Source organism: Sander lucioperca, chromosome 21 (genome assembly GCF_008315115.2).
Source record: "Sander lucioperca isolate FBNREF2018 chromosome 21, SLUC_FBN_1.2, whole genome shotgun sequence".
Lineage (NCBI taxonomy): Eukaryota > Metazoa > Chordata > Actinopteri > Perciformes > Percidae > Sander > Sander lucioperca.
The window spans coordinates 25,740,056-25,757,601 of NC_050193.1; the positions used below are offsets into that span (position 1 = coordinate 25,740,056).

General features: G+C 42.8%; 1 protein-coding gene across 10 annotated transcripts in view; it reads right to left on the reverse strand.

Annotated features, from left to right (window-relative positions):
* Nucleotides 1-17,546, reverse strand: part of arhgap23a (Rho GTPase activating protein 23a) — a 68,661-nt gene that overhangs the window by 33,580 nt on the left and 17,535 nt on the right. For 2 of the 10 annotated variants that reach the window (XM_031318641.2, XM_031318639.2), the window contains exon 1: nucleotides 2,167-3,369. The exons of 3 other annotated variants lie outside the window; for them this stretch is intronic. In XM_031318641.2, coding sequence (XP_031174501.1) covers nucleotides 2,167-2,400 — 234 coding nt within the window. In that variant the 5' untranslated portion in view covers nucleotides 2,401-3,369. Of the gene's footprint in view, nucleotides 1-2,166; nucleotides 3,370-3,789; nucleotides 3,932-17,546 lie in introns of those variants that run through there. 5 more of the 10 variants (XM_031318642.2, XM_035997126.1, XM_031318643.2 and 2 more) reach the window with 5 other exon arrangements.

Genomic DNA, 17,546 nt, shown 5'->3' on the forward strand with positions numbered 1-17,546 from the left:
ATAACTTTTACAGGATGACTCGGTAGCTTGGTGGGCAGAGGCACGTGGCATGTAGTTAGTGTGTGACGTGGGTTTATAGTCTGGGACTTTTCATCCTTCCTGCTTCTACTGTCTGAAAGAGGTGAAAGTGCCACAAATGTTTATTAAATGATGATTTACATGCAATTAACAACACAAAACTTTTGATTCTACACGTATCAAGAAGTATCAAGTTTGTGCCATAATAAAGAGAGAAAACTGGCCTGACACTGGTCTTATGTTTGCCTTTTTTTTCTTTTCTTTTTTAACATTTTTGTAACCTTATTGACAAGTTCAGTTTTTGGCATCTGAGGATCCTCTTTCAGGCAGGTTCTCTTATGCAAATTTGACTTTAAGATGGATTTTAATCATATTTACACGCTGAGGGTATTTTTCTGGTTGAAAGGGCTGCTAATGCACCACTGAAAAAAAAAAAAAATGCTTATGGTACAGAGATGGAAGCCGATCCTGTGATTACCATGGAAATCTTAACAAAATCTCAAACTCATGATCTGAAGTAGCGATAAAAAAACTGCATGATAAAAAGCTGTGTAGCTCTCATCTCTCTCTTTCTGTAACACTTATCTCCTCAAACAAAACGGTGTACCGTATTGTTTGTCCCAGCTGTGTCCGTACAGCCTCTCCTCCCCCAACACTCACATTCCTGATTGTGGCATTTCTTAACTGTGTCAACGAGTCATCGGGGGAGGGAGGTTTGGTAACAATCATGAAAAAAGGGCTAAAAAAAAAAGAGGTGGTAATATTCCACATAAATGCCCACACTAAAATGAGATCACGTGGGGAAGTGATGCCCTGAATTCTGAGGGCATTATGGGGGGTGGGGACGCACAATCGCACAGCTACCACAACACCTCGCTAAAAGTGGCACTTAGCAGCCCCCTTCATCTGTCTCGAGCCACTAATTAGAAACCCCTCCAAGGAAGGAAAGGGTCAATATGCCACACGAACAGAATTACAAAGACGAAAACACATGTCAGCTGTGGCAAAATAAGAAACAAGTGGCGCAGAGAAATATAGATCGTTATTTAGAGGAGGCAAAATCAACCTCAGGTTCATTGTGTCCATATATGCATGGCTGAGTTTAACCATCTTTTTAGGGTATCAATGCATAATATAGGTAATTGTAAATGTGTTGAAAAATAATCTAAGATACATAAAGAAATAGTGTTTAGAGATATAAAATGATGAATAATTTAATGGAAGAAATGTCACATAAACTCTCTCCCGACTAATAAACGAGCCCGTAGATAAGTAACAGCTGACGGAAATGTTTAAAGCAACAATGAGGACATAAAGTAATAATCTAACTGTGCATCTTAATCCATCAACACAAAGCGTCACCACGTCATTTCCAGGGAAGTGAGAGAACTGTCGGAAGGCAACACAACTGTCTGTTAAGAGACAATGAAAGGTTAAAGAACCTGTCAACAGCTTAGTGTTTAACTTGGAACTTCAAACAATGGGTACAGTTACACGGATACTTTACTGACAACATCCCACACAGCGGTTTCTGCAGAGTATTTTGCTGATATCACTGTGTGTAATCTTATTTCTGGAGAACCACAGAAATCACCGCGGGCAGCAAAAAATACATTTGCATCATTGTCTTAGTATGTAAAACACAGGAGGAGCTGCTAACATGGTCTTCTCATTTATGATGATTAGACGATGAATTGATTAGTTGCTTGACTTGACAGAAAGTTAATCAGCAACAATTTTTTAATGATCGTTTGACTGTTTTAACTAGAAGTATCCAAGATACTTGTAGGTACCAGCTTCGCCAATATAGAATGTGCAGCTTTTATCTATCTTATATTGAATGAAACCCTTTAACCATGATTTTAACTAGTAAAATTAAAAACAATTAAAGACAACACCTAGGGTCCTTATTTTCTAAAATGTCAAAGGCTGAACAATTAATCAATTAATAATCAATAATAATAATAATAATAATAATAATAATGAAAAATAACCAATCATTACCTACTTTAACAAGGCATATTCACTATCCTCCAACTAAATTAAAACATTTCACTTAGAATCAATTAACTGCAGCAAAAGACGGATGCTTTAAATCAGTGACTCCAGGTCCGGCCACTAGAGGAGGACGGGGTGACCTCTCCTTACCCTGGGCTGGTGAGTGCTCTGGCTGTGCCTAATGGGCATGGCAGGCGGCGGCACTGAACCTGTGGCACTGCGGAGCACTGCCAGCCAGATGCAGCGAGGTTCAGGGGAGCTGCAGTCCACCCCCACCGGGTTCTGGAAGCTCCAGTCAGAGCCGGCCGGAGCAGGGCACGGGAGCATAGCAACGGGCATCAGGGCGTGGAGTTTTCTCAGATCCGCATCCCTTACCGCCCACATGGGCTGCTCACACACTCTATGCAAGCTTGTGGACAATGTCCAGATGCAGAAATACAGAAGATACAACCGAGCAAAAGAGTGGTTTTAGTGATGCTTGCAAATCCTCCTCTGGGATCCTCCAGTCAATCAAGAGTCGGAACTTCCCGTCTCCTGGCTCCAATCCATCGCTGTCACTACCGAGCTTCCAGAAAGTTTTAATCCCACAAGTTCCACATCACATCCTCCTGACCGCCGGGAAACGGCTCTCCAAGACTCTCACACACATTGTAACACTCTCAGAGGGGTTGAGTCCAGGGAGAGCAGAAGGCAGGCTCCGGGGCAGCAGATGGAGGAGTGTGTGTGGCGCAGGGATCAGAGGTAGGTCTGGTTTCACTATAGACACACACAGAGAACAACTGACAGCGTCCCTCCCGTTGGTGTCCGGTGATGTTCTGCATACAAAGCCACTCTGTCCACCCCCAAAACACGCACTGCTGTCCCAGAGGGCTGGATCCTTGGTCTCTCCTCCCTCCCACTGCCCTCTCTCTCTTTCTCTCTCGCTCCTCTTTCTTTCCCTCTTTTTCTCTAGTGCCAAACAAATCTCTTCATCTAACTGTAATCTCTACCCCAAAGTATCTTTATCTAAGCGAGCATCAGCTACAGTATTTCATCCCTCACTCTGTCCCACCTTTTCTGTTTTGCTTTCTCTTTCTTCCTTGTTTTTGTCACTCAATCTGTACCTAAGCATACACTCATTCCCTCCACATGAACCGGTCTGACAGTCATCAGCAAACAACCAACTGTAATGTACAGTAAACTGGAACTGTGCAGTTTGAGCCAAGTAAACAAGACATCACTGAGGCCAGACGTTAGAGGCGAAGGTGGCTCTAGATAGAGATATCTTCTGTAGACTAAATCCACTGTAGATCTTTGCAGAGGAAGCCTGGCAGCCACACGTGTGCTACGTGTGTGTGAGCGACACAAACACAAGTGACAAAGCTGCAATCCCGGCGCTATACTCCACAAAAGCCGGTCCTGCCTCTGCCGCCTCCCCCTCACAACAAAAAAAAAAAACAGAGAGAAAAGGAGGCCAATTCCCAGCACAAAGAGAAAAGAAAACATTTGCCTTGCTGCTGCGTTCACTATTTCACTCCCTTTCTTTTTTTGCTTAAGAGGGGAAAATATAGAGGAGGGAAGATAATAATGAGAGGAGAACATGGAAAAAAGCTGAAGAGGAGAACAAGGAGTGTACTCAAAATAAAACGGCTGCTACTGGATGTCAACATGACCTCTTTATCAAACTCCCTCACACACACTCACAGGGTCCACCAATGCAGCACAGTGACACCTAAGCACCACACCACTAAATCAGTCAGAAAGGTGACCTCGCCCACGCAGCAGAGTTCTCACCAAACAGCCAGGCGTCCAGGATCCGCGCAAGAGCGGCAGACAGGTGACCATGTTGTTGCAGACGACTGACTTTCCCCTCCAGCGCTCATCGCTGTAAACTCGCCTCACATCCATTACCAGTGAGGATAGACAGGTTTCACCTGCCGCACGGCGGGGCAAGTATCAACTCGACTGGAGAGGGCCGTCATCGGCGCAGAGACTGTACCCTCTGGATATGCTGTGCTTCGCCTACAACAACACACACTGCAGGCTTGAATGGTTTGTAAAGATTGATAATGTGATAAATCAAAAGACATGTAATCTGAAGGCTCACATCAGGCATCGCAATGCAAAATATCCACTATTATATAAAGAGTGATCAATTATCTTATGAGTTGCATTGTTTCGATCCATTTTTCTAGCTTTATTTCCTGCTGTTTTTATATAACCATAATGGAACAATGAAGAGTCTAATCTGCAACACTTCTTTATAGATGAGCTTCTGTAGAAAATGTTCTTTGCTCTGCCAATAATACAACCAATATGCACTTATATGAAACACAAACAATACATTAATGATCTATATCACAATGTAAATATATATATAAATACTAAAGATAAAAGTAGTTTATCCTAATGTCTTGTTAGTTACTCTAAAGGGCTACTCCAGCACTGTAGTATTGCTTTTTTTATATATGGCAGGCTCACAAGAGACAGATAAAGAATAGATAGAGATATCCCCACTTTAAGGGCCAGTGTATGCTAGAAAAGGACTAGTTCTTACAACCTGTTGGCCAACTATGGCAGAAGGAAAAAGTATGCATTGGATAGGTTACGAAACCCTGGATCCTACACTTCCCATAATGCAACTCGGTAGTGTATTTCGTCTTAGACCTCCCTGCCTGGTAAACACCCATGTCATTAAAACTCCATGCCCCCAGTTTTCCAACACAGACTTTCCATATAAACTCCAACTCCAAGTAACCCTAATGCTATTTACATTACATGGGGTGTTTTTTTCCAGAGCCAGTAGTACCATTACTGAAGAGTATACTGATCTTGATGTGCTAAAGTACCCCTTTAAGGACATTATTGTTAGGTGTGTGTGAGCACACACCTAACAATACAAAAAAACAGTGTCCTGGTGATGTAAGGTGTGTTCACTTCTTGTTTTTTTTTTGTGATAAATTGAAAACTTACTCAGCAATATCACTTCAAGTTTTCTACCATCGGCTAATACTTGTTATTAAAAGTGGCTGGTCAAAGCAGGCCACGTATGGATGTAGCAGCAAAACCCCGGAGTGTATTGAACTGAGCAATGGTGCATTTTACTGCCTATGAAATCCTTTTCATCATCTGTAAGAGGAACATTGTGTTGTTTCTCTTTTCATTGCGTCACTTTAAAGGACCTTTTCTGCAATAATCACAGACTAGGTTTCTGTGGATCTACACTCCACTTCATCCCTGGTTTAAATAGTTTATAGAGTCAGCGCACACTAACACGCACGCACGCACGCACGCACGCACGCACGCACGCACGCACGCACGCACGCACGCACGCACGCACGCACGCACGCACGCACGCACGCACGCACGCACACACACACACACACACACACACACACACACACACACACACACACACACACACACACACACACACAAGCCACATGTCCAACTGAGTCACAGCTGAGTATAAATACACTATGTAATTAGGGTTCCTCATGAAGTCAAAGTGCTGTGTGGCTGTGTGTGTGTGTGTATGTGTGTGTGTGTATGTGTGTGTGTGTGTGTGTGTGTGTGTGTGTGTGTGGGGGGGGGGGTTCTCTTCTCACTCTCTGGTTCCGACCAGAGCACTGGGTTCAACGTAGCGCCATGCAGAACTGCCCTGTGGAGAGACGAGTGGATCACCGGCGGGCACAGGAGGAGGTCCGATTCTCCTTCAGGAGGGAGAGCCATGTGTGCGAGGAAATCACAGACTGAACAGCAGTCAGATCATTGTGCATCTCTGGTGGAAAGCCAGACAAGGGTTTAATATCTGAAAATACACAAGCGCTCCATTTCACAGTGGCAGCGCTGAATGGGGATTTCATATCACATTTTTCACAATAACAGTTAGTTTTGGCAAGGAGGGAGCAGTGCCTAATTTGGAAACAAAAGGTCTTTGTCAGTCCAGCTCCCTCTCTTTCTCTCTCCTTTTCATGAACCATGGAGGCATTTACAGAAAGAGGATGATGAGAAATGAACAAAAAGGGCGTTGAGTTACAGTTTACACAGAGGACACACAGTCACACATGAAGAGTTGTGACAATAGCACCCCCTGCCACAGGCCACACACCCATCACCTGCATGTGAGCCTGATGTACATCACTGCAGCATACCTCCCTTATCTGACTATTTGATTGCTGAGTAAACACATACTGCACCCTGGAGACGACACAGGCTTCATATTAGTTATTTTTGACCTTAACCTGGCAGCACAAAGCTCTTGAAGTCAGGAAATCAAAGGCAGACATGTGCTGCTAATCTCCGCGGAGCGATCCTTCGTTGCCTCCTGTCACGGCCCCCTCTGCTCTCTGATAACAAACACACCAGTGGAAAAGTGAAAGGGGTAAGGATGGAGGGAGGGAGGTAATGCAGGATATAGTGGAGCACGGTTGTCGGTGTAACGGACAGATTAGTTTGGTGATATGTTTTAATCCGCTTTACACTCATAACATGACCGCTGGCCAACAGATTAACACAAAAAGGCCTCCCTCCTCTTTTTCCGCTGTGGCTGCCTCGCAAGACAAAACAACGTTTCTCTCCTCTCTGCTCCGCCTACACATTAAAAAACAGAAGTGTGAGGAGGAGGAATAAGCTGAGGCTTGACAGGAAACACACAGGAAAGAGTAGAAGACTGCTGAGTGAGCCTTTAGTTGGCATGTCACAAACGAACCAGGCTGCAGACACAACGATCGCGTGTCTCTCTAAACACAGGCTGCGATAACTCCGAAAAAGAACAGAAAGGGTCAGTGAAGGACAGGCTGCGGTTGATGCTCACAATGAAACTCCTAAAAACGGGCACAACAAATTCGAGAAAGAGACGAGGGACTCCATTTATACCAGAATCTGAAGCTTTAAAAGTGGTGTTAAGAGAAGCGTCCTCAGCTCTGAGTGTGAATCATGTCCCCTACTGGTGAGAGAAACACACTCAACATGTGGCATGGGAGGTTTCATGTGTTGCTGCAGCAGCTGCATGAATTATCTGTGTCATCACACTGTTGCTATAAATGACAAAAAGACCACAAAATATGCATGATGCACAGCAGTGGTTTCCAACCTCCCAAAGGGTTCACAAGATAAATGTGAGGGGTCAAGCTGTGAATATGGGGATGGGAGAGATTCAAAAACATACTTTATCTGCAGGAAATTAGGTTCATTTATTTTTTCATCCTTTCTCCAAAACGTTTTTTTTTTTTATCGTGAAGGGCAGTTTTAGCCTTTCAACCCTGTAAAAGTATTCAAATTAAACAATTTGAAAAGGGAAAATCACTTTAGTTGACTGCTAATGACTCATAAAGATAGTGAACCTGTCACCAAGCACTCATATGATGACATTGCTCCATTTCAAGGTGACACAAATCCAAAAGGTTGAAAGTAGAGCTGGGTATAATTTGAGTTTTGAAGTAAAGGACTTTGGGTAAGGTATCTACATAGTGTGACATGACACTGTCATGAACACATGATACTGTCATGACACAGTCACGACACATGAACCCTAACCCTAACTCTAACTCTAACCCTAAAAATAACTTGTCATGACAAAAACCGAATGACACTTACTAAAAGAAGCGTTATGTCATAAACGTTTATGACTTGTTTATAATGTTTATGACATGTTCATGACAGTATCATGTCACTCTTATGTACATAACTTCAAGTGAAGTGTAACGGGCTTTGTCTAAATAAAATATAGTCTAAAGTTGAAAAAGTCTATTGGTTTGAAATCAGGAAATATCCAATCAAAGAATAATAAGCCTAAGAAACTGACAAGTCATCTGATATTGACCCACTGATGGAGTATTTCTGTCTAGACCTACAGTCTATGGTCTAGACCAGAGATCTTCAACAGGGGGTCTGGGACCCCTAGGGGGTCCTCAGAGTCACTGCAAGGGGGCCTCCAAAATTATTGTTAATTTTTGAAACTTTTTTCAAATTTAAATTATTTAACATGAATAAAACATTATCATTATCATATTATCATTATATTAGGGGTCCTTGGTTTAAAAAAGGTTGAAGTCCCCTGGTCTAGACATACCAGTAATCTGTTCACATGGATTCTACAAAGAAAAGTGAAAAAAGGGACATAGCTGTTTTAAGCAGGTTAATTTTAACTTTAATCTCCAGTAAATCCCCGTGCTACAGAACCTATAGGCCTCTTTGGCTGCACTCAGACTGGTAGTTACCACCTAGCAGCCACTAGAGGGCAGCTACAACACAGAGTCCAACAGCAGATGGGTGGGGAAAAGTCCAGTGGGACAGAGCAAAGAGTGGGGACTCGACATGCAGCTACACACAACTGCACTTTCTTTTTTTTGCTGCAGCGGCTGGCACGGGGAAGAGTGTGCAGGGTGAGTCGACCTATGAGCAGTTATCTGGGCTCTTATGTCAGTTACTAATTAATAACATCAAAGGCGGGGGTGGGAGACAGTGGCTAAAGATCAGAGAGGTCACACCTGTTGTGGGCTTTGAGGTGGAAACAGTCTCTGGAAGTCCAGAGACAAGAGCAGGTGGACTGTGAGACGAAATGTGCGAGGGCCAAATATCCCATCAACCCACAGCTGAGGGGAGCTGGGTGGTCCGCCCCTCTATCCCTCCTTGACTGATACAACAACAATCCACAGCATACTCCTGCACTGAGGATTAAAGTGGTAAAGCAGGCCACCTGATCATGTGTATCTCCACAGGGAGCAGTATGCATTAATTCTTTAGATGTGCCTGTTGATGCCATGACGCCATGTGAGTCCTGTCAGCGTGGAAGCCCATAGCTGGACCCCAAAATTCTTTCTTAAACAAGGTTCTTAATTACTGATACAAATCACTGTCCATCAGTCAGTACACACACTGACATTTTGCTGAAACAATTACTCCAGGGCTGCAACTAATGATTACTTCCATTACCAATTAATCCCAATTATTCTTTTAATCCATACAATGTCATTAAATAGCTAAACGTGTCCATAACAAACACAGGGTGACATTGTCAAATGCCTTGTTTTGTGTAAAATATAAAGATTTTTAGTTTACTATCACATAGTGAATTCTTGGCATTATGCCTAAAGCTTTAGTGCGTAACTTTTTGATTTTAATGAACGTCCATTACATTCAAGCCAAATGAGTTGGTACAAAGCTAATTAAGACTATCAGTACCACTCTCTCTGTATTTCTCAGTATGGCTATGTTCAGAAGATTGTGTCGTCCGTCGACTTTCACGCGCAGAAACTCGAATGAAGATAATTACCTCTTCTGAAGAGTCCGTTGTGTTTTTTTAATCCTCAGTGTCCTCCTTGGCTACTAGCAACTGCGTGGTGGAGGGGTGGGGGCTGTGCGCGATCACGGAAGGCTTGTATCATGTGGACGCGCCAACAGTTTTGTTGTCATTACTTAGAATTCCTCATGAGGGCGACAGAAACTATGGACTATAGCTTTAAAACATTACTTGACAATACATCAGTTATTAAAATTGTTGCTGATAATTGATTAGTTTGCTAATCGTTTCAGCTTAGATAAATTAGTCTGTTGGTTTTGATAATCAGCTGATTGTTTAAGTCATTTATTAGGCAATAATGACAAATATTTGCCGTTTCCAGCTTCTCAAATGTGATAATTTACTGCTTTAACTTAGACTGGTTTTGAACAACACAAGCAGAAGACAAAAAAACATGCTACATCTGCCACAAGGGAATGTGAGATACGCGAGTCAGCCAGACAGACAAGCATCTATGTAGGCAAAAAAAAAGCTCAATAGAGAGTGGGAAGGAGAGCATGATACGGGGGGTAACAGATGTTGGAAAGTGAACACCGGGGGAGAGAATAAAAAATGAGGGCAGAGAGTGATCTAAAGCAAAAACAGAAGTGAGGAAATTGGAGGGAACAGATGGTGAAGAGAGAGCAATGACACATGCACATATTTACTCACAGATGCACTCTAATTACCTCCCATACATCTCCTCTGCGTTGTATCATCGTCAGGCGTTCCTTCACTGACTTTATAGAGGCTAGACTGCGTGACTGATCGCTAAATAACATTAACACACATTTGCTACCGTGCGTGTCGGTCACATTCTGCGAAATCTTGGTATGTTGATGAATTATTAAATGCTATTAGACTTGCGTTAGTGTGTGTGTGTGTGTGTGTGTGTGTGCATGTTTATGTTGGGGGAGGATCTTTTGCCCTTTGACCCAGTTTCATAAAGTGTAGCAACATTTCATAGTCGAGAGATTCCTACTTGATCAAAACTGTAAGCATGAGTGTGCGAGAAGCAGTGATACTGATACAGAGAACCACAGCTAAATAACACACCCATTATGTTTCCCTGCACAGTAAGTGGAGAGATGGTGCTCCACTTTAACCTAATTAGCAGGGAGTGTCTTGCTTCAGTGGAGAGCTTTCTCTATGTTCAGGTCACATCTACAACCAAACAACTCAGAAGAAGAGAAAGCAAAAGATACAAGTTTTTTAAGATATCTGCCGCTGAAACTTCTGCAACTACCTCAATGCTGATGGAGGTAAAGACCACTTTAATTTTGGTGCTCAAAGTGTTGAAAAAAAAGAACACAACATCTTCCTATAAACACTTTTCTAAACTACCTCAAACATATCTTTGGTATGTATGTACTGCAATACTTTTCAGCTGATATGTATTATTATGTATGTTTTTCTGGGTGAAGTAATCTTTTCCAGTCACTCAGGCTTCCCACTTCAAATGCAGCCAATCACCAGGTTGTCAGGTTGTCTTCACTTTTACACCCGTCTTCAACCTAATCACAGTCACCCATCACCTCCGTGCTGACAGTTGCCATGAGAACCAACAAGGTGCCTCTGTTCCAGCATGAGAAAAACCTGCAGGGAGACAAGTTGGACGGCAGAGACATTTACGCTCATTACAGGTCCGCAATTGGTTTTCACAGCTGATTTTTCAGAGTGTGACTGTTCAGTATGTAAAGCTCCTACATTGGTGCCTTCGGGATAATTCTGATACATGTTTTTTACAACTTCAATCTGGAAATTGGTGTTATGAATCTGGCAACTTAACAGGCAGTAAGCACCGCATAAATGAATAAACTACAGATGTTGTTTGCTTTCCTTTCGTGCTGAAGGAGCATTGTGGAACCAATAAATCGGTTGCAGTTAAAGGTGTGATCTCTTTTCACAGTTCGTTCTCACGCGAAAACATGGACACAGAGACAAACAACAGCTTCCCTAATGCCACATCCTGCTGTTTCTGAGTGTCATTAAGAGGCGGTGGCTGCTGGGTTTTGTCAGGTAAACTCGCAGCTGTACTTTCTCATGAGTAGATACATCTGTCCCCTGATGTGTATACCATATATACCATGAGGCCAATGACAACATCTGGCAAAGAGCTAACCCTGCTCCTCTTGCACTGTAGCCCGGCCCCCTCCTCCTCTCCTCTGTACTGACCACAACCGCTGGGAGCAATCAGAGCGTCACGTCTGAGCTCCGCTGCAATAGGAGCCAACCCCCCCTCCTTCCTTTTTTTCTGCCTCTTGCTCTTCTCTTTCTTTCCTGGTTGTTTTCAGGAGCAGGCCTCAGCAGCAGAAACCCACACGGCTCCAGCAGGCCTCTCGACTCTCTCCACCCCCCTCGTCTACGTCTTGGCTAAGGACAGCCATACTTGTAGCCCCCCTCTTTCCCCCTCTACCAGCCCAGATATATTTAGCTCATCTCTGCCTCTGTGTAATTACCAGATGCAAATTATAACTTTGGGAATGGAGGATGACGTCGTTGTTCTTCTTGGTGGAAGATGGAGCTGGAGCCGAAGTGAGCATCTCAGCCTACAAGCCAGGCCAAAAACCAGGCAGCAGTCCAACATTTGGGGCGTGGTGGAGGCGATGCTGAGCCAGGTTGGGAGGCTAACTGAGCCAGGGTGGAGGGGAAAAAAAGAGAGGGCAGGACTGCAGAATGGAGACTGAGGGTTTATTAGAGCAAGTGAGATGGCCTGCCTGCCTCCAACAGTCCTGGAGTTTCCATTTGAGGTCATCTGGTTTTTACATTCCTGCCATGCACCGCTGCTCACACTACGTTGAGGAAGTCCTCTGTTTGCACAGGATCATACAGTCCAGCGATTCTCAAAGTGGAGTCCGGGGATGTAGAGGAGCTATTTAGGGAGCCCTTAGAGCAGCGAGGAGTATATTAAAGGAATAAATTAAATTAGAAATGGGCACCCAGATGGCTCAGTTGGTAGAGCGAACGCCCATATATAGAGGTTTACTCCTCGACGCAGCGGGCCTGGGTCCTGCGGCCCTTTGCTGCATGTCATTTCCCCTCTCTCTCCCCTTTCATGTCTTCAGCTGTCCTGTCAAATAAAGGCCTAAAATTGCCAAAAAAATGAAAAGAAAAAAAATACTCCTAAATGAGGATCCCGCAGACAGAATGTGGCCTCCTGGGAAATGTGGATTATGTCTGGGTGTTTGATGATTATTGATGTGGAAATATTTGAGAATTGCTGGTATATATCCACTGATTTTACAGATGTACTCAAGCATGATCTAAAAGTTCAAGGATTCACTAAGATTTTCCAATATTTCTCTCAGACCGTCCCAAATCTGTTTTCCAACCCTCATGACTCTCCACGGGCTCATGCTGACCTCTTCAAGTACTGAACAGATGTTACCAATCAATGTAATCAATTACTGCATGAATTTTGAGGCTGACAAATCAAATCTTCTCTCCTGTAAAATCTACATTTTCTTCAATCCAGACTAGAGCCTGAAGCACAAAGTGAAGCCGATCACATGCGATGCAAAAAGGCCAAGCAAAACTTATGAAGCGTGATTCTTCTGGCATTAACATTTCTCACACGGTGTGGATGAATCTGGAGATTAAATCAAAAACATTGCTGGCCTAAGCACCCCTCCACCTCCCTTCTCTCTTCGTCATTCCCCTGTGGCACAAAGATGGTATACAGATACCGCCTTGCATGTTTTGAATACAGGAGGATGGGCCCGCGGTATCGTTTCATCTGCCTGCTCCTTCCTGTTGACAAACTGCAGACTGTAAAACCCAGCTGTGGAGAAGGACATCTCTAGAAGACAGGGATGCTGCTACTGTTTTCTTGCTGATTCCAGAGGCATGTTGTTTGTTGACTGTAATGATGAGACCCATATGCCAGGTTGGTGTTGTTTCTGTGTCTTTAGCCTCTGTCACTCTGTATTAGTGGCCTTTAAATGCAGGGGTGGCAACAACTCAGAGTCTGGGATTCACCCCACAGAAATAAACTGTCATCTGTGATTCCATGATGTGTTTCACCCCAGAAAAAAAGGCCAGACGTGCAGCCGCAAGGCATCATGGGTCTCAGTTGCTTCCATGTTTTGGCTGCCCAGTGGGAAGACAGCAAGGGACTGTGACTGTTGATATGAGAGTCAAACACACATGGTTTCACTCTGTTATTCAGATGAAAGACACCCTGGCACTGCTTGAAGCAAAGAGAAACGCTAATAGAAACATACCGTCCTGTTAGTTTTCATTCTGTAAACTGAGTGAGCGGAGAAGGAGGGAGTGGATATACAAGAATCATACCGAAACAAACCTTTTATGGCACAAGCATACATAGGAATACCTCATGCTTTAAGGATGGCATTTAGCTAAGAGAAGCATTTATAAAAAGCACAGCTGAATCTAAATGAAAATGTCTGCGGCCACACATTCAGACACAACTTGAGAAATGAAAGCAACAACAGAAGTTCAAAACAGAAGTATCCTGAAAGGAGATGACCAAAGAAGGTAACAGAATGAGGATCAAAGCAGGACAGCAATTGCTCAAAGTCACATGGAAATGAGAAAACAAGTAAAGCTGGAATTTGGGAAAGGTTAGTCCATCAGGGAATAGACAAAAAGAAAAACTACCCCATCAATGAGGATGGTGACACACAGAGAAAACAATAAGAACACAGCTCCGACTGCATTTGCACGCATGTAGGATTTTGGTTGAGGTTTTCCCTCCATCCCTCACAGCAAACCCACAAAATAAACTGATACCTGTTACGCTGCAATTAGCCACATTCACAATTATCCAAGATACACCAACGTAGTTTGGAATAATATGAAATAAAGTAAGGCTTACTGCGGAGTTTGAATCAAACTGAGTAACTTTTGATGCTGTGCGATGCAAATTGATGCCTAACAGACCATGACATGCTACGGAAACTGAAGCATTAAAACTACCCTATGCAGGTTGGTTCATTACAGTAAGCTGGACACTGTTTTTACATGCACAACTCAGAGAAGAAAAACTTGCATTTTTCTATTATAGGCAAAATACCCCAGTAATTTAGAGTTATGGATAGTTTACTATTTTTTTTTTTACTTCTTTACTGTAGCCTCTAGAACACAAATCTGTGTAGCTTTAAGTTTACTGTCCTGGGAAATGGATGTGACAACATGACGTTGTAATGTGGCCAGGATAGCTGTTTGCCCCGGTTTCCAGTCTTTACGCTAAGCTAAGCGCGTGTTGGCTTTAGCTTCACAACAAAGCAAATAAACGTATCTCTCACAATGTCAAACTATTCCTTTAAAACTAAAACGTCTGTACAGTACTGAAGAAGAGAGGCAACATTTTGGACCACTGGTACACACAAAAACAAATACTGTAAAACGCACCAGTATTTTACATTGAGAGAATCTTAGTGAGCATGTAAACAGAGGCAGTGTTGTGCTGGACCTGCAGGCATCAGGAAAACCACAGCACTCTATCTCTTCCCAGCATCCACAGCTCCTCATTAGCTTCCCGATAATCTCTATCCCGTGATTTTGCCAGACTGTCAAAACAACCTTCCCCCTCCTCCCCTCCCAGACGGCTTACAAACTGTTGCCCGGGTTGTTTAGGAAGTACAGATAGAGGTCAGTGAGTCGGCTCACTAACTCCAATGAAACGGCTCTGATGGACGTTAGCTGGCCGACTGCCATACTCATATAAACATCCCCAGAGAAACCTCCCGGGATCATCAGAACTCTTCTTCTGTTGTGTTAGGACTTCCAGAACATGCTGTAATTATTTTCTACCTTTACTGCATAACCCAAATATTTTAACAGTTAACATCACAGTCAAGTAGACTAATATCTTAGTTAAAGTAGTGCTCGTACATCATTATAAGCACATTGATATTTCATGATATTTATTAGGAGTGTAAATAAATAAATAATTATAATTATAATATATCCGTTTTTACAATCGCTGCATGTCTGAGATATGAAATACACCCCACATGATGTGGTTTGTACAACCCATGATTGGGCGATATGACAATTTATACTGTGAGACTCAACCCCCCCACCCAACCCTCTACTGGGGTAATTATCCCTTTAAAAAGGGGCAGCCTACTGTTTTTACACATTAATATCTGTTTACTAGTGATGAGGAGTATTCAGCCTGTAAAAAAAAAAGCTGTATAATGTCTTCTGTGGTTCTGGAGGACCTTTCTTAAGTCAGAGAAAATAACATCATCAGGATTATCTCCGGCTTGTGCTGGCAAACTAGTAATTTATAACAGAAAGTTTGCGTTTTAACATTGAGAGGCATTATGGGAAATGTTGGAGCCATGATTTCTGGAGGTTAACTTTAAACAAGGCACTAAATGTCAGGATGCCACAGCTTTAGTGCAATGCTGAATCCCTGGAGTTCCACATTGGTTGTACCAGGCCATTGTTGCACATAAATAAAGTCTACTACATAGCAATTAGAGCCAAAACACTTAGTCATTTAATTGATAAGTCAACAATAGTGGTCAAGTGACAAGCTCAAATGTGAGAATTTGCTGCTTTTCCTTGTCATATAGGTTAGTAAATGGAATATCTTTGTTTGGTATCTTTTGATAAAGATACCAAAGACAAATTATATAAATATATAAGCATATAAAATAATAAGCAGGTTAGTCTATCATAAAAAATGAACTGCAAGTTGTAAGACTGTGACAGCTAAGTAATTCCTTGGATTAAAAACATTCCCACCTGGTTATTGTATCTGAAAAGAGTTTCTCAAATGTATTTAAATGTTACATATCATACCATATTTATATGATAATTCACTACATAAAATTACGATATCGAGACAGAAGACTTTATCACCCATCGCTGCTACAACCCAGAACATCCAAGAACAGCATGTCAGTTGTACTGGTAGCTTATAAGAGCAGTGTGAAATTTGGCAGCTTTTCTGCAGGTTATGAGTGGAGGATTGTTTGTCTTTACTTTCCATTGCTTCATTGTGTTTTGGCTGTCACGCTGGCATCCTTCTCCCCCCTGACTCATCAGGATTCACTCTATTTTGTTATCTTCTTCCCTCCTTTTCCTCCTTACCCCCTCCTTCTCTCTGTCTCTCACACATTCCTGTGCAATCCCTGCTGTTGATAAAATGCCTGAAAGGCTGAATAGAGTGAGACACAGTGCAGCATTCATCCATCCAAACATTCTTATCGTTGGGCCTCTTTGCAAAAATGTAAACATGATGAGAACGCAAAGCAAAAATGTGCATTTGATATTGAGATGCGACATAGACAAAATAAGATGCCGGATTTGATCATCTGAATTGAAGATCAGTTGAACAGCGGCCCCTGCTTAACCCCTGTGGCCCTTGTCGCACACAGTGACAGGGGTTCCCTCCTGCCTCTTTAGCCTATTTACTGGGGGCCAAGTGTGTGACGAAGGGAGCCCCTCACCTCTGAACTTTGACCCTGATTCAAACCTCATCTGACAGCCTTTAGACCGATCCTGCAGACAAGTCTGCATTTTGGAACAAGACCTGACTTGTTCTTCATTCCTCCTATGTGCTGAACATCACCTTAACACGAAGCCCTCACGTACAGTATCGGATAATATTTTTCCTGCATAGGAACAACACCCTGAGACACATACACACACACACACGTCGACACAGCGTCTTTACAGGCACACATACAAAGAGGCACTGACGCAGGCCAGACCATCAACCGGCTGAATCTAATTTGCTCTCATCTGTTTCTGAGAGAGGCTTTGTTTCACAACAAACCTCCCAGTGCCTGCGAGTCAGACGCCACATGAAACGCATCCAGCTGAGACACAATAGAGGACGAGTGCTGCATTAGGAGAAGATGACTGGGTACGAGATCTGACACTTTGCTGGACAGGTAAACTTCATGTCCAGCTAATGTGTTGAAAAGAGGGGAAACAGAGAAATAAGAGCAAATAAAAGTATAGGGGAACCCCTTAATATGCTTGTAAGGTATTCAAATATTCACAAATTAACTTATTTGTTTTTACTTCTACAACTAACAACTCTAAAGAAAGGCGGAAATCAGGCCATCAGGGTGTTATTCTTATAAAGTTCAGTCAGTAAGTGGGATGCTACCTCAGTGTTTAGTGTCACACCAATCTCTGGCCCTTATCTTACTTTACATAAAGGTTATCTCAATTCAACATATTTTAAATAACTGGGAAATAAAAAAATAAATAAAAAACAGTGGTATTGGATCCGTACTTGCTATCAGAAGACACCCTGATTTAAGGTATTGGTCGAGAAAAG